Source organism: Littorina saxatilis, linkage group LG15, assembly GCF_037325665.1.
Source record: "Littorina saxatilis isolate snail1 linkage group LG15, US_GU_Lsax_2.0, whole genome shotgun sequence".
Classification (NCBI taxonomy): domain Eukaryota; kingdom Metazoa; phylum Mollusca; class Gastropoda; order Littorinimorpha; family Littorinidae; genus Littorina; species Littorina saxatilis.
The window spans coordinates 49,165,960-49,191,868 of record NC_090259.1 but is presented as its reverse complement, the minus strand read 5'-3'; the positions used below and the strand labels follow the sequence as shown (position 1 = coordinate 49,191,868).

Here is a 25,909-nt window from a genome sequence, read left to right as displayed (position 1 = left end):
CACCTTTGGAGGCGAAGTCCAAACAGGATAGAGAATTTTAGAGCTAATTTCTTAGCCCTTAACAAGTTTCAAGTTTCAAGTTTTATTTATTCCAATAAAACCCTGTGAGGGTACATGGAAAATTAAAAAACACAATAAAAACACATTTCATTCAACACCAAATAAAAGGAACTAAAACAAAAAGAAATCAGACTATGTACAGAAAAGGGAGTTGAGGGGTGAGGGAGAGCAAAAACAATACAAGAAACAATTCAACAATAATAATAATAAATAATAATAATAATAATAATAATAACAGCGCTGAAAGTCCACAAAATGGGGCACTGGCCTTTGGCCATACTTCTTATAATTTACTAGCCAGAGAGCAAATTTTAATCGCCAAACCAATCATTTGTTTCAGCAACTTTACTCGCATTTGGCGAGTAGATCAACATTTCTACTCGCCATTTACATGTTTCTACTCGCCATGTAAAATACTGGCCACTTTCAGGCCTGCTTAACACTGTTATGGTTACACAAAGGCAACCAACAACATGCAAGGAGACAGTAGCAGCCAGACCCTATCACAAACACAACAATTTACTGGTTGGGCAATATTGAAGAAACGTCGAGCTATAAATAGCAGGCGCTATTCAAGGCCGACAACTGCAGAGCCTGCTGCGAAGGTTGATGCAGTAGTCTCGCTGTCACATGTTTTTAAGTTCTATCTTCGCTAACAACTTGCTATCCAATTTGTCTTCTTATACTGCCTCTCTCTCTTGCACACACAATTCTATCCGAAATTGAAACACATTCTCTCTCGGTCTCTATGCAACCCCGTCTCTCTCTCTGTGTGATACCAATACATTCAGCAACGTACAGAAGACACGATGGGGGCCCAGGCATCAGGGGTGGTGTTGATGAAGGTGAGCAGAACTCTCGTCACCTCCTGCAGCACTGTCACCTGGTCCTGCAGTTTCTCCTCCACGTCTGTCATTGACAGTAGCAGTGTCAACACATTGCATGTACAGTGGTAGCAGTGTCAACACATTGCATGTACAGTGGTAGCAGTGTCAACACATTGACAGTAGCAGTGTCAACACATTGCATGTACAGTGGTAGAAGTGTCAACACATTGACAGTAGCAGTGTCAACACATTGACAGTAGCAGTGTCAACACATTGACAGTAGCAGTGTCAACACATTGCATGTACAGTGGTAGAAGTGTCAACACATTGACAGTAGAAGTGTCAACACATTGACAGTAGCAGTGTCAACACATTGACAGTAGCAGTGTCAACACATTGCATGTACAGTGGTAGAAGTGTCAACACATTGACAGTAGCAGTGTCAACACATTGACAGTAGCAGTGTCAACACATTGACAGTAGCAGTGTCAACACATTGACAGTAGCAGTGTCAACACATTGCATGTACAGTGTCAACACATTGACAGTAGCAGTGTCAACACATTGCATGTACAGTGGAGCCCCCCTTATAAAACCTCCACAAATCTGAGAAAACGAGGTCTTCAAAATGAGGGAGTCTTTAAAGGGAGGTAAATTTACTGATGTTATGAACAGAAAATAATAATAATAATAATAATAAATGAGCATTTATATAGCGCAACATCATAACTTTACAATTATGCTTTTTGCGCTTGACACATTTAAAATTAAATATAAAATTTCAAAAATAAATTTTGATTTAATTAATATACTTACCAACTCACATAGAAAGCATTAACTTCAGTTAAAGTGCTAGGACACTGAACTACGCTTCACCCCAAAGGGGAAGCAACCCCCTAAAAAAGAACGGCCTTGACCTATAACCCAAGCTATACAAGAGTCGAGGTCATACCGTCACGTGACCTATCACGCGTGACTCGACCGCCGCCATGTTGAAACCTCACTCCCACTGAAGAGATCTGTTCATTTTTAGGGAAACCCTAAGCAATAACTTCGTTTTGTGATAAGACATTGAAGCACTCTTACATGGCACCGTGGGGAAATAACTCTGAAACAAAACCGTATGCCATATAAGGCATGGTCCTTAGAGGTTATTTCCACTACCGGTGTACTGCGCCTGCACAGGATGTATACCGGTGAAACTCATCCCGTATTAAAACATATACCCCTTTAAAAAATTTGCGGGGCAGGCTGGGAGGGAATTCAATATGTGAGTTGGTAAGTATATTAATTAAATCAAAATTTATTTTTGAAATTTTATATTAAATTACATATTCTTACGCAACTCACATAGAAAGCAGATTGCTAATTTAGGTGGTGGGCAAATGAACTCACAGTTAACATCTTGCAAGTATCTGGCCTGTAGCTACAATAGCTGGCAAACCGAAATTACTGTTCTGCCGAGCACCAGATACGTCCCCAGGAAAACATAAAAAGACATCTTCTGCAGAAGATGTCTAGTAGATGTGTGCTAAAATAGCGGGTACTTAAAATACCCCGCCGATAGAAACTCATGACTACGTCCTTGAACGTTCAATGAGCTGCATTCATGACTTATGTAAGTCTCTCAGACTTGAGAACAGCTAAAGAAGAGGCCTACACTCTGACCTCTTGAGCCCGTGCTGCCTGAAAAGGGAGGACTGACTGCCCCCCCCCCCCCCTTTTTTTCTTGCCACCACTGTAGGCATGCCTAACCAATGTGGCAGACCATTTAGTTAAGGTTGACTTCACTAAATCATTGCCTCTAGAAGAGGCTAATTTTGTCAAGGATTAAACAATCCGAACTCAAAAACTCCAAAACTAGGAGCAAGTCCCAAGTCGGGACTGGAGATTTGCTTTCAGACAACCAAAGGGAGGTTCCCTTTAATCACGCTGGCTACAAAGAACCCAAGTGAAAATATTTTGCGACCTAGCTGTGTCAGTGCAACTGAAATCACATAAAGTCTTAATTCAGAGACGTGGGAGAAAAATCGGAAAGCCAGGATAGGTGGTTCGCCACCCGCATTGAACGGAGAGAAGTGGAGTTCTTTCCGTTAATATACGCCATTAGTTCCAAGCCAGTCAAAGTGACACAAAACGAAGACGCTGAACCCCTATGGAATCTCTAGACCAAATCCAGAGTTGGGGCAGAAGCCCCTGAGCGTCTCAATGATTCCCGTACAGTAGACACCCGTGTGGCTCGAGTGTAAAAAAACGGCGCCCTCTTGCCAGCCTAAAGGACTAGCAACCAAGATTGAATGGGCCCCTAATGTGCGACCAACAGGACGCTCAAAGTAAAATCGAGAGTATTATCCGGGAACAGGGAGACGAACATTTAGCAGAAGGTGATAGTACCGAGAGGCAAAACTTCTATCAGCGGCTTCTCCAAATTCACCAGAAGGAGTAGAAGCGCGTAGTGAGATAGAGTCCAATCCGAGTGGACCTTCTTGGCCGACTGACTAGAGTCTGCCAATACACAGAGCCTCTCAGAAAGGTACTTCACTGCTAATAAGATCTCGTGGTGGTAAAAACCACATCAAAACCTCGCATGCTCGCTGTGGCAGTGATAAGGAGCGAGATGCCACCCCCTGCTTATTGAGATAAAAAACCACTGTGGTGTTGTCTGATTGAATCAACACATGTTCTCCCCTGACAAGGGGAAAGAAATCCACAAGAGACAGAACTGCTTCGCTGGTGGAGAGAGAACCAACGGGAACGATCTGCATGAGCAGTGGTGTGAGAATCCAAAGATTGGTTGTGTCTGTGAACCAGTCAAGAAAAGACACTAACATGTTCCAGCTCATCATTTGATTGCTTAGAAAACGAAACCAGAGCCCTGAAGATCTGAATTAAATAAAAAGCAGCCACTTCCGATCTATTTTGTATATCCAAAGGTGGAAGTAAACATAGGCACGATCTATATAAGTGACCCAACAGGAAGGGCCCCAGTGCCTCCCTCAAAGTGAGAGTCCTAACCGCCCCTCCAGCCGCTGTGGGAAAACACAGAGGCAGAGAGAAGAGTGGAGCCAAACGCTAAGACTCCAGTTGACAAGTGCCAAGAGTATGCATGAAAGCGTGCTATTGTTTGCCCACTGAACCCTACCGCTAAATCGCCTCGAGGAGATAAGTGGTGGGTATTTGGCAACGTGCCATGCCAAGAAGAAGATAAAAAACCAAAGCTGAGAACGGCCAGCTTAGCGCTTTTCTCTGATAAGTCTGATAAGAGAAAAGCCGAGGCCTGCCGTGGGCTTTTCCTTTTGCTGTGAGATTCCCTCTGTTAGAGAAGAGTCCGCGTGCAAAGAAGAGGATTCGCAAAGAAAACCCTCGAACAAGGAAGAGATTTAAGTCTCACAGACAGAACAATACTGTCGGCCGAGGCCTTTTCCCAGACGAACAGCAAAGCTAAAACCTTTGTATATGTGTCCCGACAGACCACAAAGGCATCCCGTGAGTACGAAACCGCACAAGGGAAAGAACGAATCAAAGTCTTGTACCAAGACGCGGATAATAGAAAGAAGAGCGGCCACAATCTTCCACAGCCAGGAGATCATTGTTCTTGAAAACAGACAGTTTCTCCTTGCTATGAACATTAAGATGTATGATCGACAAGTCCGGTGCAACCGGAAGCGGTTCCGTAGTACGAAGAAAAGAATAAACTAAGTTCTTAGGCTTGGTGTAACCTAGGCCTACGGATATCGCTCAGCGAGTGAAGCGTTACTTGCGCGGGTGACTCAAGCGAAAGCAACGCCGCATCGCTGCCCACAAAGGAAGTGGTGGAAAAGGAGAATCATATGAGAAAACTTCCCCAAGTTCAAATTCTAGAGCCAGACAAGAAAGCGTCCCTGCGTGTGTAAACCGCATGTGCGTACAACCGTGCCACGACTGACATTTGTTCGGCTGAAACCTTAGCCAAAGAGGCCAGGAGTATGGGGACGTCTTTCACGCTAGCGTCGTTTCGAAATTCGAAAGGATCCAACGACACCGCGATCGACCGCGAAAGAGATCGAAGAAGTGTCCCTGAAAGAGACGCAAGTTCCAACGAGTATCTTCCCGTCTCATCCAAACCAAGTAATGCGCCTTCAGAGTAAGCACAAGTTTTGTCCAAACGATAGACATCCTCTCTGAGATTAGCCGACTCCGGAGTGACCGGAAGCGGTGCACTCGGCAAAGCGTAAGTCTCAATAAGACTGTGATGACGACGGGAGAGAGCAAACCTGCGTGAATGAAACGAAGTGCTCGACTTCCGTAACTGGTCTGAGGCAAGCCATGGCTGAGCAGCATCAGTAGCCTGACCGTGTGCAGCCAGTAAAGGCACAGTATCCACAGGCAAGCTATTCTCAGAACCCGAAGTTCTAGCCAGCACCCTGGAAAGTTCGTAAGCAACAGAAGGAGACTCGCTAAAACGATATCCCTGAACTTCCGTTGAGGCAGGGCGGAAATCACCCACCGCTGAGGGTGGTGGTGCCGCAAAGCTCGTCATAGCTGTCACCCCTTCAGCGAAGTACTTGGCAGACACCTGAGCTGCAGTAACCATAGCTGGTTTAAGTTTGAGTGACAACTTGACATCAACTTCCTCCTCAGAAAGTGAGTGAGAATCATCGAACTCCGAATCTGCTGTGGCTGGACCGTGAAAGTCACTGTGACTAGCTGCGTCACTAAAACGATCCACCACAGGCGAGGCTGATTGCAAAACGGAAGGACCGTGCAAAGCCTGCCCGAAAGCAGCTTCCTGCCCAGAGGGAGGAAGTTGAGACTTGTTTACATTCACCGGAGACATACCAGTCTGCCTGTGAGTACAACTGTCTCGTTGTCCGGTGTCGACCCCCCGTGAGTTCCGCTTGCTAAGAGCGATAGCCTCTGGGAAAGTCGAACTTTCACCCCCCGGCCGTGGCGGGGGGGCTACTAGTTCCGGCCCAACTTGTTGTCCGGTGTCGACCCCCCGAGTTCCGCTTGCTAAGAGCGATAGCCTCCGGGGAGTCGTACTTTCACCCCCCGGCCGTGGCGGGGGGGCTACTAGTTCCGGCCTAACATGAACACTTTCACCAGAGAACCTGGCTACCGGTGAACTTGACAAACCTGTAGAGCGTGAAAGCTCCTCGCATGAAGTAAACACACTCCTCTGCGTGCGCGTCAGCCGAAGTGACTGTGCATGAAGGCGGAACCTCGATGCGTGACAACAAGCCGCGTCGCCCACTCCCGCCGGGAGCGAGCGCAAACTCGACGAATGGCAACATGTTATACATTTGGGTCGAAAACATCTCAAACAAGAAGAGCAAACGCTCGATCGAGTCACTTTCGCAGTTCTGAATATTATATGAGGCATCAGATGGACAGGAAGAAATTGCTATTCACAACACAATGAGTCACGTTCACATAAAATTTGAGCCCGGTCACTTTTATAGTTTCCGAGAAAAGCCCAACGTTAAGTTGTGTGTTGCCGAACAGAAAAGGCTAGTTATCTCCCTTGTTTTTCTGATAACGTTCGTAAAAGGCTACAGATGTAAATACTTTGATGTAAAGAATAATCCTACAAAGTTTCAATCACATCCGATGAACTTTGTCAAAGATATAAAATGTCTAATTTTTCCTTTGACGCTGACCTGTGACCTTGAAAAAGGTCAAAGGTCAACGAAACCATCGTTAAAGTGTAGAGGTCATTGGAGGTCACGACTAAACAAAATATGAGCCCGATCGCTTTGATAGTTTCCGAGAAAAGTCCAACGTTAAGGTGGTGTCTACGGACGGCCAGATGGCCGGCCGGACAGACTAACACTGACCGATTACATAGAGTCACTTTTTCTCAAGTGACTCAAAAAGGGAAGAAAAACATCTTTAACACAAGTATTCTTTCCCACTGCGTTTGCCTTGGCTGAAGTAACCTAAATTAAACCTGCTTCAGCACCGGCATGATTGGACTCATAGGGTCCGAAATTTAACAGACATTCTTTCTTTCTTCTTTATATAGTGTTTAAAGCCATATGTACTCGATGACTATACACGCTAATTGCTTTACCCACAGCTGGAGACATGCTAAATTAAGTTCCCTGCAAGATATTGTGGTCTAGGACCTCTTAAATGTTGAGATATTTGAATTTTATTTTGATCTAGATCGTCCTATTTATCTAGATTTGCCACAGAGGTAGCGTTGACGCAAGGGAAATACCTCCGCGTCTTTGTTGACATCCTCACTTTTTCAGAGGCTAGAACAAGCTGTAATACATGTATATGGTCGGCGCATGGCGACATATCGTCATTACATGGTCTTATGGTGCGTTTGACATCGATTATAGACAAACTACACTTTGTAAACACGGGAGCGCGTACATATGCCTTTAACGTCGTTTTCAACCATTCAAGGCTATTTAACAGACGTAGTAGTAAGAGAAGCTGGGTCAAGAACAGAAATGGTAGTGCCTTTGCCTTTCTCTTTAAGCGAAACTTAATAGGAGAAACCTCAGCAGCTACTGACTAGTCTGTGGTTTCTATTTCTCCTTGTCAGCCATTGCTGACAAAAAACCAGTCTGAGTTATGATATTGATAAACAACAACCAGACCGAACAACGGAGAAAGAAACAAACGCAAGCAAAAGCAAACAATTAGAACGAGCTCACCCAAACTTGTGCATGAGAAGCAGGGACCTGTAGACGGGGTGAAACACTGTCCAGAAGACAGTAGGCTAAAAGCCTGCAGCGTAGTGTAAAAAGCGTCCGAACTACTTGGTGACTGAAGTGGGAGTGAGGTTTCAACATGGCGGCGGTCGAGTCACGCGTGATAGGTCACGTGACGGTATGACCTCGACTCTTGTATAGCTTGGGTTATAGGTCAAGGCCGTTCTTTTTTAGGGGGTTGCTTCCCCTTTGGGGTGAAGCGTAGTTCAGTGTCCTAGCACTTTAACTGAAGTTAATGCTTTCTATATGAGTTGCGTAAGAATATGTAATTTAAACACAGTTATACAAGCATTTACATCTACATTTATAGTCAACAACGCTTAATTATGTAAAAAGAAAAAAAAATCAAGGTCTAACAAGTCGCGTAAGGCGCAAATACAACATTTAGTCAAGCTCAGTCGAACTCACAGAATGAAACTGAACGCATTGCATTTTTTCCGCGAGACCGTACACTCGTAGCATTGTCTGTTCACCGCTCGTGGCAAAGGCAGTGAAATTAACAATCCAGAAAAGCGCGGTAGCGGTTGCGCTGAGGAGGATAGCACGCTTTTCTATACATGTATCTCTAATCTTTTTAACTCTCTGAATGGGCTTTTAATCCAAACATATCACATCTATATGTTTTTGGAATCAGGAACGGACAAGGAATAAGATGAAATTGTTTTTAAATCGATTTCGAAAATTTAATTTTAATCATAATTTTTATATTTTTAATTTGCAGAGCTTGTTTTTAATCCGAATATAACATATTTATATGATTTTGGAATCAGAAAATGATAAAGAATACGATAAACGTAATTTTGGATCGTTTTATAAAAAAATAATTTTAATTACAATTTTCAATGACCAAAGTCATTAATTAATTTTTAAGCCGCCAAGCTGAAATGCAATCCCAAAGTCCTGCCTTCGTCGAAGATTGCTTGGCCAAAATTTCGATCAATTTGATTGAAAAATGAGGGTGTGACAGTGCCTGCCGCCTCAACTTTTACAAAATGCCGGATATGATTATCAATATGAGGCTTATATCGCGCGCAGACCTGTGCACACTCAAAACGCTCATCAGTAGTAAACAAACCAAATTTCAGTAGTTTTTAAAATGTTTCAGTAGTAAGCTGTAACGACAGTTCAAGACATAATTCTGCTCACAAAGCACACAAACTGGATTTTACGATCTCCAGGTTGTCTTGAGAATAACTGGACTTCCAGCACTGTTGTGCCGTTTTCTTCTTCTTTGGTGACAGAGCTGGTGTCTCCTCTTCACTATCTTTTGTTTGTTTGTTTGTTTGCTTAACGCCCAGTCCACCACGAAGGGTTATATCAGGGCGGTGCTGCTTTGACATTTAACGTGCGCCACACACAAGACAGAAGTCGCAGCACAGGCTTCATGTCTCACACAGTCCCATTATTCCGACACCGGACCAACCAGTCCTAGCACTAAACCCATAATGCCAGACGCCAGGGGAAGCAGCCACTAGATTGCCAATTTTAAACTCTTAGGTATGACCCGGCCGGGGTTCGAACCCACGACCTCCCGCTCACTGGGCGGACGCCTTACCACTAGGCCACCGTGATGCAGTCTCTTCACTATCTGAATCTCGCACTCTTTTTTTCTTTTTCATGTTTCACTTTAATCACAAGTTGCCACGCAGACGCTGGACGAACTAAGTCTAAGAATAAAGACTCAATGCTGAGAACACGCGCACTTCCGGTAAATCGGAAAACGTCAGCGCAACGGCCAACTAATTGGTCAAAACATTTTAAAACAGAATTTTTTTATTTTTTATTTTAGTAAAACATCGGAATTTCGGAATTTTAATTACAAATCCGTAGCACCGTATTCTGCATATAAAAATCGGAGAAATTACGGAGAAACCGTAGATGTGCACAGGTCTGCGCGCGTATTCCGTGGGTACAGTTCTAAGCGCAGGGATTTATTTTTTTATTTTTATTTTATGCAATTTATATCGCGCACATATTCAAGGCGCAGGGATTTATTTATGAAGTCATCAAAGACATTTATCGAAAAAAATGAAAAAAACGTCTGGGGATATCATTCCCAGGAACTCTCATGTCAAATTTCATAAAGATCGGTCCAGTAGTTTAGTCTGAATCGCTCTACACACACACACACACACACACACACACACCACGACCCTCGTCTCGATTCCCCCTCTATGTTAAAACATTCAGTCAAAACTTGACTAAATGGAAAAAGGAAGTCTTAAATCGAAGGGTATTAATCGGTGGTTCCAAGATAAAAATAAATTAAACAAGAAGAGCAAACGCTCGATCGAGTCACTTTCGCAGTTCTGAATATTATATGAGGCATCAGATGGACAGGAAGAAATTGCTATTCACAACACAATGAGTCACGTTCACATAAAATTTGAGCCCGGTCACTTTTATAGTTTCCGAGAAAAGCCCAACGTTAAGTTGTGTGTTGCCGAACAGAAAAGGCTAGTTATCTCCCTTGTTTTTCTGATAACGTTCGTAAAAGGCTACAGATGTAAATACTTTGATGTAAAGAATAATCCTACAAAGTTTCAATCACATCCGATGAACTTTGTCAAAGATATAAAATGTCTAATTTTTCCTTTGACGCTGACCTGTGACCTTGAAAAAGGTCAAAGGTCAACGAAACCATCGTTAAAGTGTAGAGGTCATTGGAGGTCACGACTAAACAAAATATGAGCCCGATCGCTTTGATAGTTTCCGAGAAAAGTCCAACGTTAAGGTGGTGTCTACGGACGGCCGGCCGGACGGCCGGCCGGACAGACTAACACTGACCGATTACATAGAGTCACTTTTTCTCAAGTGACTCAAAAAACATTACAAAGACTAGTACAGCAGACTTCCACTAAGTCGCGGTCCACTAAATCGCGAATTCGGCTATATCGCGGAGACCTCTTGGACCCCGAAAAAACAGGACCAACCTTTTTAAAAAAAAATGTTAAAAAATTTCTTTTTACAAAATTAGTCACGTAAAGGCTCTGGGTCCGATGGCCTTTCATCATGCAGTAAATTGTCATTTCATCTTATCAGTCTCTCTCTCTTTCTCTCCCTCAGTCGCTCCAAATAGTGTTCTACGTGTGTGTGTGTTTTCAGGTTGTGTACATTACGGGTTGATCGAGACCTGCGAACAAAAGAAAAACAAACCTTTCACGCGCACGTGCCCCACTCAGTCAAGAACTTTCATGCCACGATCGGTATCGTCAAATTGGCCACGTGCCTATAGAGGTTAAGTGTCTGACCAGTCAGTATGGCCAGTCAGGCGTGCAGTTGAACACTCGAGTCCAGCTAATTGCGATCTCTGCTAGACGGTCCGGGTGGCCACAGGCGCCAATCAAGTGCTTAAACTGCGCTTCAGTCTTCTGCAATCTAGTCAGGCATGCAATTTAACACTCGAGTCCCGCTAATCGCGATCTCAGCTAGACGCCCCGGATTTTCTACAGGCGCCATGAAGTGCTTCAGCTTCTTGCGTTTCCAAACGAAATAAAATAATGTGGTAATTCACCATGGCTTGCGTTCTGTTCATTGTCAGTTAGTGTGTGTGTGTGCAGCAGTGAGTCGCTATACGCGTACAGTGTACGTCTGTGTCTGATTAACTAGTAAGTTTGTGACGACGTATGAGTCGGAGAAAAAAGAAAAGAAATCGTCACACACACGCACGCACATATACACTCACACGGCAAACGCACACACGCCAACGTGACGCTCACAGGCTTTTTGTGACCAACAAGGGAAATAACCGCGTTTTTCTCTGACTCAGAAGAGAACGCGGTTTCTTCCCTTTAATTGGATCCCAAACTGCATTGCGAATCGGATATATCGCGATCAAAAATCTTTTGACCCCAAAGACCGTGAGTTAGTGGAAGTCTGCTGTACCGTACAATTCCTTTTAAATTTATTTCTGTTATCTGAACAACAAGATAAGGTGCACAACTTCCAGTGACACTACCCTTACCTTCCTGCTTGCTGCCAGCGTCAATCTGTCTGATGTAGAATCCGGCAGCGTCGTCAAAGACGTTACAGAAATGTTCCAGCACGGCGTGTCGCGCTGCGGGTACACGTTGCAGCAGGAAGAGTGCCGACTGCGCCAAGCTGTCCACCGGCACTTTGCGCTGACATGTCGCTCCCTGCAGGAACAGGTTGACCTCCTGAAGGATGTCCTGAGGTCAGGATACAAGACGCAGAGAGTTACGCTTACAGTTACATGCCTGTTTACATAGCAACAACTTCAATCAATCAATCAATATGAGGCTTATATCGCGCGTATTCCGTGGGTACAGTTCTAAGCGCAGGGATTTATTTATTTTTTAATTTTATTTTATGCAATTTATATCGCGCACATATTCAAAGCGCAGGGATTTATTTATGCCGTGTGAGATGGAATTTTGTTACACAATACATCACGCATTCACATCGGCCAGCAGATCGCAGCCATTTCGGCGCATATCCTACTTTTTACGGCCTATTATTCCAAGTCACACGGGTATTTTGGTGGACATTTTTATCTATGCCTATACAATTTTGCCAGGAAAGACCCTTTTGTCAATCGTGGGATCTTTAACGTGCACACCCCAATGTAGTGTACAGTGACACTCCTGATTACATAGCAACAACAAACCTGTGTTTCGGATGCAAGACGCAGAGAGTTACGCTTACAATTACATGCCTGTTTACATAGCAACAACTTACAGTGACACTCCTGATTACATAGCAACAACAAACCTGTGTTTCGGATGCAAGACGCAGAGAGTTACGCTTACAGTTACATGCCTGTTTACATAGCAACAACTTACAGTTACAACAATGTCTAATGGCTGTCTAACAACAACACAAAACAGCTTCCTGAGAGATGTCCTGTGTTCAGGGTGCAAGACATCGAGTGTTAATGTTACAATTGTTTTCTTTGACAATCTCTGAAAAAAGTTTATTATTTGCATCATAAGTGGTTGTCCGTCTGTCTGTCCATTTAAAAGACATTGGGTCCAACTATTTTTACGATTTTTATTTACGAGGATTTATATCGCGCACGTATCTCACCACACAAGGCGACTCAAGGCGCATGTTACCTACAGTGAATGTCAAGTTGTGTTTCATCAGAAATTAAACATTCTTTTTTACATTTAGTCAAGTTTTGACTAAATGTTTTAACATAGAGGGGGAATCGAGACGAGGGTCGTGGTGTATGTGTGTGTGTGTGTGCATGTGCGTGTAGAGCGATTCAGACCAAACTACTGGACCGATCTTTATGAAATTTTACATGAGAGTTCCTGGGAATGATATCCCCGGACGGTTTTTTTTCATTTTTTCGATAAATACCTTTGATGACGTCATATTCGGCTTTTTGTAAAAGTTGAGGCGGCACTGTCACACCCTCATTTTTCAATCAAATTGATTGAAATTTTGGCCAAACAATCTTCGACAAAGGCCGGACTTCGGTATTGCATTTCAGCTTGGTGGCTTAAAAATTAATTAATGACTTTGGTCATTAAAAATCTGAAAATTGTAAAAAAAAAAAATATTTTTATAAAACGATCCAAATTTACGTTCATCTTATTCTTCATCATTTTCTGATTACAAAAACATATAAATATGTTATATTTGGATTAAAAACAAGCTCTGAAAATTAAAAATATAAAAATTATGATCAAAATTAAATTTTCGAAATCAATTTAAAAACACTTTCATCTTATTCCTTGTCGGTTCCTGATTCCAAAAACATATAGATATGATATGTTTGGATTAAAAACACGCTCAGAAAGTTAAAACGAAGAGAGGTACAGAAAAGCGTGCTATCCTTCTCAGCGCAACTACTACCCCGCTCTTCTTGTCAATTTCACTGCCTTTGCCATGAGCGTTGGACTGACGATGCTACGAGTATACGGTCTTGCTGAAAAATTGCATTGCGTTCAGTTTCATTCTGTGAGTTCGACAGCTTGACTAAATGTAGTATTTTCGCCTTACGCGACTTGTTTTTCTTCAGAGTGTTACTGTTAGTGTTACTCTTAGTTAAAGTCTTTCTTTCTTTATTTGGTGTTTAACGTCGTTTTCAACCACGAAGGTTAAATCGCAACGGGGAAAGGGGGGAGATGTGATAGAGCCACTTGTCAATTGTTTCTTGTTCACAAAAGCACTAATCAAAAATTTGCTCCAGGGGCTTGCAACGTAGTACAATGTATTACCTTACTGGGAGAATGCAAGTTTCCAGTACAAAGGACTTAACATTTCTTACATACTGCTTGACTAAAATCTGTACAAAAATTGACTATATTCTATACAAGAAACACTTAACAAGGGTAAAAGGAGAAACAGAATCCGTTAGTCGCCTCTTACGACATGCTGGGGAGCATCGGGTAAATTCTTCCCCCTAACCTGCGGGGGGTACTCTTAAAGTGACACTCTTGTTTACATAGCAGCAACAAAACTGTGTTCAGGATGCAAGACTGTGAAGACACAAGCTTTACACCTACAGTGACACTCCTGTTTACATAGCAGCACCTTACAATGTCAAATGGCTGTCTGAGGACAACACAAAACAGCCAGAAATGTGGACACTGTTCCTGTTTTTAACCCAAACTTTGCTTGGTATCGCCCATTTCACGCAATCAGCAAAACGCTGCCCATTTCGCAAAATCGGCAGTGTTTTGCCGAACTTGCGTAAAGATTAAAGGCTTCTAAAATCTAACCATTTCACGAAATCGGCAGCCAGTTCGTAACTTTTTGTCACCAAAACATTGTGTTTGCATTGCTTAAGCTTCCTATTATGGTTTGTATGGTCTGTGTGGAGCATAACTCCAAAAATAAATGAAAACTACAATTGTTGCCATAACATCGATTATTTCGATATCTAACCATTATTGATATCTAACCATTATTGATATCTAACCATTATTGCATCTAGCTGTCTACATGTAGTGATACCAAAGGTGTTTAAGAAGTTTAAAACACTAGATTCCCTGCACATTTCGCAAAATGTGCAAGTTTAAGTGGCGTTTACAGATTTTCGGCAAATTGCCATCGATTTCACGATATGGACAGCGTTTTGCCAATTAGGCGAAATGGGCAAACATGTTGCCGATTCCGCGAATTCAGAAATTAAGTGAACTGGGCACGACATATTATATAACTACCAAACTTTGGTTACATTTTCAAAGTTGTTAGAATGAGGTTTGCAACTAACACAAGTCCTTGAATTCCTCATGTGCAGAAGGTAAATAATGCCTCATGCCTGTCTGAGACTGACTTATCCCAATCTGCGGGAATTTCTAGTGGCATATGGTGAATGATGTGTGTGTGTGATGGTGGTGGTGGTGTAAGTTCGCGTGTGTGTACCTGCGTGAAGGAGGGAGTGCCAACTTGGATACAAGCATGTCTTTTTATCACTTTCACCTTCATGATCTAGTTTCAACAAAATCAGGACATTTTAATGTCAGCGGCAGTTTAATTTCCACTGGCAGCTAGCAAACTGTGCACTGTACAGCTATTGTATTTGTATAGTAAGTCTGAACACTTAAAATGACTATTCCATTTTCCTGTTAAAAAGCTTTGTTTCCTGACAAAATGTGCACAGTAACTTAACCTTGAATGTGAATCTGATCGTCTTTCTCTCTGTCATCATGATCTGATCTGTCTACCTAACACACATATAAATCCGATCTTGCAAACGTTCTAGACGATCCCCGCAGATCTGGATGAGGCAGACTGGGAGGTAAATGTTATAGCCTAAGCAGTTTGTGACCGGAGAATGCAATGCGATCTTCTCTCCGTTGGGACCGGGTTTATTTGATCCACACACTGAAGAATTCCGATAAACGTGTCAGTCAAAATATAGGACCAAAATATACATATCCTCTTCACGCAAAAATTGTGAATGTGTTCATTTCAAACCTGTGGAGAAGCTGGTGCAGGAGTAGCAATATTAGTGGTGGTGGCGCCGTTCGCTCCTTCCCAGGCGGACGCCATCTTGAAACTGTCAACAGCGAGAGTGGCTTCCCTTGGCTCGCATGTCTGGTAAAAAGACAAAATGGAAAACCGCGCATTGCTCTGGTATCCCCTGTCTAGTACCGCCATTCTGCACCCCGATCGTCCTTGAAATTCTGAACTTAAACCTGTTGCAGACGTAAAGATCCGCAGCAGTGTGTTTAAACTGACCCAGAATCTAAACTGACGCAAAATCGTAGCGAAAAGCGTCAAATGTACGCACGCCTCCTTGTTTACTTGTTCCATTTGGCAGTACACTGTACGATACCAACATGCCGACTTGTTCGGCTTTTAACTGCCAGAGAACAGACACGACAGAAGAGCGTGCAAGAGGCCACCTGTGCAAGAGGCTTAATTTTGAGGACAGATGTTTCAACAGATCTAACAATATTGTTACGCTACGAGAGGATGCTGTGCCCACCAGTGACCCTTGCATTGAAGGTATACCGGACAACTTGACAGTATAGATTGCACTGCTTCCAATCCTTGTTTTTCTTTGTGAAATTGGTCAACAACTTGCGTTGTTATTAATGTTGATTCAGCAAAATCCTTCGGCCAAGATTTACTCTCCACATTTATGTAACATGTATTATCATTTTGACTCAGTGAACCGACAATTGTAGTTGTTGTAATTATGTACAATTGCTCTGCTTTATGCAATGATGAAAGACGTCGTACTTACATTGTATTAGATCCTTTCCTTGTCTTGTAGCTAGACACAGCTTACCCTTCCCGGCGTAACACGAAATTTGTACTCCATGAAAAATTGACTCCGGAGTAAATTTTACTCCGAGTACACTTGTCGTACGAGAAAAGAACTCCCCAGGGAACTAAAAAAATACTTCCTCCACGACATTTTTACTCCACAAATGTGTACTTCCAGTAAAAAAAATCTCGTACGCGAAAATGAGATGCGAGCGAAGGAATAATGCCAATATTGTGATCTCGCACAAACGAATGTCGCGCTACCCCTCAGTCCCTCCACCCCTTCCACCACCAGGACTAACAGGGGCAAGGGGAGTAAAAGTTACGTACACCTGGCGTCGGCAGTCAATTGCTCGTGTTAGGGTGGAGTAATTCATTCCTTATTTGTTCGTCAGGGGAGTAACATTTTCGTTCGAAATATTTACTCGGAACATACCTGTCGTGGGGAGTAATTTCCTCGTGTTATGTGGGAGTAACATTTTCGTAAACATTTTTACTCCGGAGTAAAAACCTCGTGGGAGTAGTTTTCTCGTGTTACACCGGCCCTGTAACTATGCAAAGCTAGGACTTGACTCTGGTCTGGAGCTCAGGAGCTGTTCCCTCTCAGCATGACACCAGAGGTGAATAGGCTTGCTGAAGAGTGTCTATCTGTGTAGGTGGTATAACGACAAGTCAACGTTCTTCATGTTGTTGATGTTGTTTGGTTGTATGTGTGTTGTGTTTGTTCGTTGTGTATGTTGACGGTTTGTAAGTGTTGGTGGTGTTGATGACGGCTACGGGGGTGGCGGTGTTGTTGCTGTTAAGTTTTTGTTGATGATGAACTTCTTGTTGTTGTTGTTGTTGTTGTTGTTGTTGTGTCTTCTTCGCTTGTTATGGCTTGGTTGCTTTCATTCAATCCCCCCCCCCCCCCCCCCCTTAGAACTGCTGTGTATCATACACCGAACTTGCCAATAATTATCTATTTCTATTTATTTCTCTATCTTTTTTCCCCTCCATTCCCTTCTTCGTTTCTTTCACTCACACAAGTTTTAAAAAAAAGAAAAAGAAAAAAACTCACTCACTCCAGGCATACAGATTCATTATAGCACAGAAATCCTCAAACACAAAGACTGATAACGTTCCAACATTCGGAATCAAAACACAAACATGAAGTGAGTGTGTGGAACGTTTAATTGAAGACAAAACGTCGCGACACTTCCACCAACTGGTCTTCAAAGCGGACAGTCAAACACTTATGATACAGAAAAGATACACTCAGGATACAGAAAAGATACACTTATGATACAGAAAAGATACACTTATGATACAGAAAAGATACACTTATTATCTGTTGTGTTTTGTTTTTTTTGGCATTGTATAATTTTGAGTATTTATTGGTGATCTGGAATAGGATTTTTTTCTCACTGTATTAATTAGATTTGATCGTGTTTGTGTGTGCGTGTGTGTGTGTGTGTGTGTGTGTGTGTGTGTGTGTGTGTGTGTGTGTGTGCAGTTCACATGTGTATGTATGCGCGCGCGTGTGTGTGTGCGTATGTATGTGTGTGTGTTCGTTTTGCTAGTGTACATCGCCGTGACTGAGCTCTGGCGAGAAGGGGCTATTAATAAGTGTTCATTATTATTATTATTATTATTACTCATTTACTGCATGGGTCGGTACTTGGGGTGCTCGACACAGCGCCGCACGAACTCGCCGCCCACCCGACAACAGCTGTAGGCCATACCCGTCATCATGCCGCCCCCCATCATCAGGTGCTGGTTGCATTGGTACGTGTTCTGGCACTGCGCGGGCGGCATCATACCTGTAACACATTTTCAAGTTACCATGGTGATGTCATTGATGATGATGATACGGGCTCTGACTGAAAAACGACCCAGGTCGACCTGACCGGCCGTGACGTCATGACACGTAACCCAAGTTACAGACTCACACACGCGCGCACACGCATAGACACACGCACACACTCACACACACATGCTGACACACATACGCACTGAAACACACGCACACAGACACACACACACACTGACACATAATCACAAGGACACACGCAATCACACACACGCAATCTCACACTGCGCACACACTCACAAAACTGTCACACACACAAACACGTGGCACACTGACACGTGACACACTGACACGCATACACACAGGCAAGAATGGTGGCGTTACCCTTACCCATCTGCCTCTTGCCGATAGGAGGACGGTTTCACACACACACACACACACACACACACTGCACAGACAAGAATGGTGGCGTTACCCATCTGCCTCTTGCCGAATGGAGGACGGTTTCCACCAGACCAATCGTCGTCCTCGTCAGTCAGGTCATCGCAATCCACACCTTGACCTGGGGGCAGTCACAGCACACTGACTTTACTCTCAGGCATGAGAAATAACCAGACACTACACCATCATCAGTGAACATGTAAATATATGTTCTAGCTAATGAAATTATCATTAAACAAATACCTCACTGCATTCACACACTGACATCGTTCAGATGTAAGATTTTACACAATTCTGAGTCCTCTAACTCTTCTAAATAAATCTACAGCTACATGAGGATAAATACACACTCATATAATGAAAACCTAAAACAAGAGCGTCAAGTTATGAGAATAGGAGTATATGACGCCTCCCTCGCCCTACCTTGCATCCCATGTCAAGAAAAGCCCAGGCAAGTGTTCATGATGGAGGGGTCCTATGCTCCGAAAGCGCCAGCCCTAACCACTCGCCCCCCTCCCCCCGCCCCTTACCCGACAAATTTACCTTTTTTCTGAAGGAGAAATCAAACTTTCTAAACTTCTGTCGGTCTGTTTATTTGTTTGCTCTCTCTCTCTCTCTCTCTCTCTCTCTCTCTCTCTCTCTCTCTCTCTCTCTCTCTCTCTCTCTCTCTCTGCTCTCTCTCTCTCTCTCTCTCTCTCTCTCTCTCTCTCTCTCTCTCTCTCTCTCTCTCTCTCTCTCTCTCTCTTTCTTTCTCTCTCTCTCTAATAAATAAATACCGGTAAATAAGATACCGGATCATTATCATCATCATTAGTAGTAGTACTACTACTATCATTACTTTTATTATGATATCATGAGTTATTTGTGACGTCTTTTTCCCAGGTGTTAGTACTACTCTTGTTCCCTCATTGTAAAAAAGCATGTACTGCTTACATCATTACCCTCGTAAATAAATAATTATCTTATCTTATCTCTCTCTCTCTCTCTCTCTCTCTCTCTCTCTCTCTCTCTCTCTCTCTCTCTCTCTCTCTCTCTCTCTCTCTCTCTCTCTCTCTCTCTCTCTAACAACGTACGGACACAGTAGGGCGTCCTAAAACCGTTTCCCATGGGACTAGGGATGGCGACACACGTGAACCTTTGTCCACACCTCGTCTGGAAACAGAAAAAGTGCATCATCAGTCATCTTCATCACCGTGCCTGGAAGACGTATTCCTTCCAAACGTTCAGAAAAAACCCAAGAAAGCAAGTTCCCCCTGTGCAAACCGAAAAAGATGTTTCTAAAAGCTGCGGCAACACGGTGACAGAACTCGTTCTGCAGCATGCGTGTAGTCATATTTTCAGGCCCTGTCCCCGATCCATGTGTATACCTAAATGTGATAAATCCCAGTGGGCCCTATGGTACCGTGTTTCTTGTGAAGCCTTCATGGAGTAGCCTATTGGGCCGGTGTGCATGAGTCGAGGTTAGAGACTTAGTCCGGAATACACTGTAGCCTCAATGCAGTTTATCCCGGGCTAATTAAAGTCTCTAACATCGACTCGTGCATATCGGCCCTGAACACTGAACACTGATCTAAAGGTCAGTGCTTGTTGATTGGATTCATTGAAATGACGTCACTGATCGTCATCAAACTGAGGGGTGTGAGTATAATATCGCCGCCAAGAGTCAAAAGCGAAGCGTTGGTTACTTCAACTTTAGCGTTGGTTACTTGAACTTTAGCGTTGGTTACTTGAACTTTAGCGTTGGTTACTTGAACTTTAGCGTTGGTTACTGTGTGGGCTGTTGGTTACTGTGTGGGCTGTTGGTTACTGTGTGGGCTGTTGGTTACTGTGTGGGCTGTTGGTTACTGTGTGGGCTGTTGGTTACTGTGTGGGCTGTTGGTTACTGTGTGGGCTGTTGCCGGCTGATCGGACACCGGGTAATCAGTATCTGTTTGTGCATGCATGTATTCGTGTTCTCAAGCCTCGTATTGACGACGTATCAGAAACGTCGAGCTTAAAATAGTTCGCGGCGCTCCGGCCTCACGGGCGACAAATGTGCCGAGCCTGCTGTGAAGGTTGACGGAAGTCTCCCTCACACTGATTAGCGTAAAATAAATAAGTTGTGAGAATGAAAGGGACTCACGTAGGCACAGGGGTTGTTCATGCCCCCCATTGGTTGGTTCTGCATGCCCGCGTCAGCCGCCATTGGGGCGTCGGCCGCTAGGGGAGCCTCGGTTCCAGTGCTCTCTGCTGCCGTGACGTCACTGTCATCGTCACACAGGACCTGAAAGAGATCAGAGATCGCTTTGTTACACTTAAAAAAAAATAATGCTGTGCATCGCCTTAGCATAGCCGCGTTCATTAAGAAAAATGTCGATCGTGTGCGAAGTCATGAGCTTAAACTGATCCGAAATTGTACAGAAAGTACCTCAGTCTTGCGACGGTAGGTAGAAAATCTTGAAATTTCCACAGCAATCCACTATGCCAATGCTAAAATACCGCCTTTTTCACGGTCGTGGAACATTTCAAAATTGAGGCAAACACTTCCTGGTTTTAACCATTGATACTGTTGCTTCCTGCATCTGTCGGCCATTACACAAGAAGTACACAACTAAGTTAGCCATACAAAATGACGGGCGCAATGGTTTGGTGGTAAGACGCCGGCCTCAAAAGCAGAAGGTCGTGGGTTCGAATCCCGGCCGCGCCTGGTGGGTTTAGGTGGAGTGTTAGTGCCTGATCCTCCTTCGTGTGTAAACGCAAGCACAAGATCAAGTGCGCACGGAAAAACACCTGTAATCCATGTCAGAGTTCGGTGGGTTATAGAAACACGAAAACACCCAGCATGCTTCCTCCGAAAGCGGCGTATGGCTGCCTAAATGGCGGGGTAAAAACGTTCATACAAGTAAAAATCCACTCGTGCCAAAAAAACAAAAAACCAAGTATACGTGGGAGTTTCAGCCCACGAACGCAGAATAAGAAGAAGAAGTCATACAAAAAAACCTGCTTTGGCCAGACTATTGATTTCACTTTCTGCCCGTATTTGGGTTGCTTTCTTACGTTTTCGTCAGATCGATTTTGGGGGTACCCTCGGCTAAGCGGCGGTCCCTTGACCCCTGCGAAAGAAAGCTATGATCTGAAAAGTTTGCCTGATAGCAAAGTCAATTACCTTTGACGGGCATCAATTTGTTTTAGTTTGGTTGCCAACAATGCTTTACATTTTTTATTTCAAGTCTTGGTTTGTGTATGCTGAAATTAATATTAATTAAAGAAAAGAAGCAAACAAAACTGTGGACTTACAGTAGCACAGAGACCCAGGAAGAGAGCAAGCAGGGTAAACCAGCGCATGGTGGTGGTGGTGGTGGTGGCGGTGGTGGCGGTGGTGGTGGTGGTGGTGTCGTTGTTTGCAGTGGACGTTGTAGGTACCGGAACGTATCGGGAGAAGCGATTCTACTTCAACGCTCTCCTCTTCCTGCTTTTATACGGATTGACAAATATTGATGAGTTCGCCACCAGAAGGGTTTCTTTGGCCTTGTTCTTTCTGAACGAATACCGCTTTCCGGCAGGTAAAGTTTGAAATCTTCTCTTCCCCTCCCTCCCTCCCTCTCGCCTCCTGGACAGGTGACTGCCAGTGTCTGAAGTTATCTGTGAAATGATCTCTTCATTTGAAGGTTGAATGACCGTTGGTGGTATGTTTTGCCCCTACACTTATAGGTTAATGTTAACCGACAATATCATGAAATGATCTGTTCATTTGAAGGTTGAATGACTGTTGGTGGTATGTTTTGCCCTTACACTTCTAGGCTAATTTTAACCTACATTATCATGAAAGTAGTACCGGAGTACTGTAACTATTTGTTTTATTCGAGATTGCGTTTTTATTTAGATATAGCTAATGTACATCGATCTGGACTGTCACCAATCCGCAAAGTCGGGTGACGAGCATGGAACCCAACCAGATTACCGTCGACAGAAATTTAGTTATTCAAGCGGTTCAATCAAATTTAATCATTTTTAAAATAGTGCGCTTCAGATAAAATATCAGGCTTGCTTCGCTTTTTGGTACGAGTGTATTATGTTGTTAAAAGTCATCCTGAACTCAGGTCAAAACGATGAGTTCGGCTCATTCTCTCCCTGGCAGGATGCCTTGAGTTTCCTTGTCTGGCAAGGAAACCGATTTTTTTTATATACATATTTAGAGCTTTTTGTAATGTATTATTGATATAAGCAGATTCGCGATCGTCGATAATGATTTTTCATGGTGTTTTGTAATTTTTAAATTACACAGGAATTGATATGTAAGACAGTTTCAAGCGAGCTATTTTTCGCGGCTGTATTTACTGTGCAAACAACTCTAAATATGGCAAAAGTGTCACGTGATAATCAACCGTTTGGTTTTGGCGCTCACTGGAGCAGACGATTTTTTCTGTAACCAGTTGACAGTGATGAAACCATATAATTATTACGGTCTTCTTCCGGAAGCAGTCCCAAAATGTCGACTTGTTTTGACCTCAGAACGATGTCTTTATCATAACTGTGAAGAACAGAACGGAGATCACTGTCGAAGTTGGCCAATCTGCAATCATTTTCGTCTCGCGAACACTGATCTCAAATTAAGATCTGGCAATAGCCGTGGAGCGATGTTTATCAGAATGGTTAAAAGTATGTTGCGTTGTTGTCATTTTATTTGATTGTTTTGTTACTTTGTTCGAATTTAGATATCATCAAGTGTTATAGCAGTTGTTTATTATCATCATTCGTAGTGTACAGCGCGGGGAGCATAGAATTATTCTGTGGTTGTGCGCTTTGTATGCTTTCAGTATATTAATTGTTAAAAAAAATAAAAAAATAAAAAGTTATGATTCCTCACATAATCGACTGGCTTTCCTCTTCTTTCTACGCAATCATATTGATTTCGTTTCTGGTGTACATGTACAGCGCGGGGAGCATAGACTTATTGTGTGCTTGTGCGCTTTATATGCTTTCAGTATTATTGTATACAAAAAATTACAAAAAGGAGTTATGATTCCGTACACAGTAGACAGGCTTTCCTCTCCTCTCTACGCATTCATGTTGATTTCCATTTCATGTGGCAAATCAGTGTCAAACTGTTAACACTATGGCATTTCACTGGTCCCCCCTGTTGTGACAAAACATCACGTATCTTGAGTTGATCGACTGGAGATAGTGGGGGGTAACTCATTGTTAGCCTGTGTTAGCTACGTGATGTGTGCGTGACTGTGTCCAAGGGTACCGGCAGAGTCCGCTAGGTGGCGCGGTCAAGCCGGGACTTGTATTGACGGATAAGTAGGTCACATTGTTGTTGTGTTGCACGTGTTGACATATCTCTTTCGCCTCAGTTTATTGCCTCAAGAAGGGGAAAGAAAGAGAGAGACAGACAGATAGACAGCCACAGATACAGACAAGTCGCGTAAGGCGAAAATACAATATTTAGTCAAGTAGCTGTCGAACTCACAGAATGAAACTGAACGCAACGCAACGCAGCAAGACCGTATACTCGTAGCATAGTCACTCCACCGCCCGTGGCAAAGGCAGTGCACGTGGAATTGACAAGAAGAGCGGGGTATTCGTTGCGCTGAGAAGGATAGCACGCTTTTCTGTACCTCTCTTCGTTTTAACTTTCTGAGCGTGTTTTTAATCCAAACATATCATATCTATATATTTTTGGAATCAGGAACCGACAAGGAATAAGATGAAAGTGTTTTTAAATTGATTTCACACAAAAAAATTTGATAATAATTTTTATATATTTAATTTTCAGAGCTTGTTTTTAATCCGAATATAACATATTTATATGTTTTTGGAATCAGCAAATGATGGAGAATAAGATGAACGTAAATTTGGATCGTTTTATAAATTTTTATTTTTTTTTACAATTTTCCGATTTTTAATGACCAAAGTCATTAATTAATTTTTAAGCCACCAAGCTGAAATGCAATACCGAACCCCGGGCTTCGTCGAAGAGTACTTGACCAAAATTTCAACCAATTTGGTTGAAAAATGAGGGCGTGACAGTGCCGCCTCAACTTTCACGAAAAGCCGGATATGACGTCATCAAAGACATTTATCCAAAAAATGAAAAAAACATTCGGGGATTTCATACCCAGGAACTCTCATGTCAAATTTCATAAAGATCGGTCCAGTAGTTTAGTCTGAATCGCTCTACACACACACACACACACACACAGACACACACACGCACACACACACGCACATACACCACGACCCTCGTTTCGATTCCCCCTCGATGTTAAAATATTTAGTCAAAACTTGACTAAATATAAAAAGCAGACAGTTCGACCGACAAAGAGACAGACACAAAGAGACAGACACAAAGAGACAGACACAAAGACACAGACACAAAGACACAGACACAAAGACACAGACACATACAACATAAAAACAATCAGACAGACAGACAGACGGACGGACGGACGGACAGACAGACAGACAGACAGGCAGGCGGACAGACAGACAGGCAGGCAGGCGGACAGACAGACAGACAGACAGACAGACAGACAAACAGATAGACAGACAGATAGACAGACAAACAGATAGACAGACAAACAGACAGACAGACTAACAGGTAGGCAGGCGGACAGATAGACAGACAGACAGACAAACAGATAGATAGACAGACAGACAAACAGACAGACAGGCAGATGGACAGGCAAGCAGACAGACAGACATTCATATATAAAAACAGACAGACGGACAGGCTGGAAGATGGTGTGTTATGAAACACTGTGTCATAAATCAGATGCACGTAGGCTATACAATGAGAAACAAGAGGCGAAGCCTTCAAGGCTCACGTAAGAAATAGACAAACAGTAACACAAACTCAATCACTCCGTCACACATACACACCCACACACACAGTAAGCTTAGGTGACACTGTGCAAGAAAGAGAGACACTAGATCTAGATCTGTCTGTCTGCATGTAGTAGTCCAGGCATATTAGAGAACAACGTTGAAGTGACAATGACTAGGTTTAAAATGTCCCTTATCAGAAAGTTCAACCTCAGTCCTTTGATGTTTATTAAACACATTTTCATATAAAGTTGGCGCTTCATACGGAAAAATGGCTTTGAAATTGACCCAAATCCTTCTTTGGGCTCTGTAAATGTCGTTTGGGGATATGGTTGTAAAATGGTATCTACTGGTCACCCCAATGTATAAACTGAAAACTCTTTCTGCACCAGAACACGCAGAAAGGATTGTATCTGCCTGATGTCTGATGCTTTTCAAAATCCCCAACCACTAACACCTTCAAAACGGACTTTAACTGACACTGTTGTTTTTCCCTATATAATCCTTACTATTTTTCCGAGACGTCGTCGTGTTGTGTATTTAGCTTGCCACAACCTCATACATGGTCCTAAAAGTTAAAGTTGAAG

The 25,909-nt window shown here is 43.1% G+C and overlaps 2 protein-coding genes across 2 annotated transcripts in view; both read right to left on the bottom strand.

Annotated features, from left to right (window-relative positions):
- The window catches only part of LOC138949538 (integrator complex subunit 5-like), an 89,007-nt gene extending 73,437 nt beyond the window's left edge, over positions 1 to 15,570 (bottom strand). The window contains exons 1-3 of the mRNA XM_070321389.1: positions 15,488 to 15,570; positions 11,559 to 11,763; positions 860 to 969 (exon numbers count right to left, since the gene is read on the bottom strand). Of these exons, the coding sequence (XP_070177490.1) occupies positions 860 to 969; positions 11,559 to 11,763; positions 15,488 to 15,562 (390 nt within the window). The 5' untranslated portion in view covers positions 15,563 to 15,570. The remainder of the gene's footprint in view (positions 1 to 859; positions 970 to 11,558; positions 11,764 to 15,487) is intronic.
- Positions 15,571 to 17,437: 1,867 nt separating this feature from the next.
- Positions 17,438 to 21,948, bottom strand: LOC138948151 (uncharacterized). Its single transcript, XM_070319653.1, has 5 exons — positions 21,792 to 21,948; positions 20,638 to 20,778; positions 19,589 to 19,667; positions 18,550 to 18,636; positions 17,438 to 18,084 (listed from the first exon to the last, which is right to left on the bottom strand). Exons 1-5 carry the CDS (start codon positions 21,837 to 21,839, stop codon positions 17,924 to 17,926), a joined length of 516 nt encoding a protein of 171 aa, XP_070175754.1. The 5' UTR covers positions 21,840 to 21,948; the 3' UTR covers positions 17,438 to 17,923.
- Between the last annotated feature and the right edge of the window lie 3,961 nt (positions 21,949 to 25,909).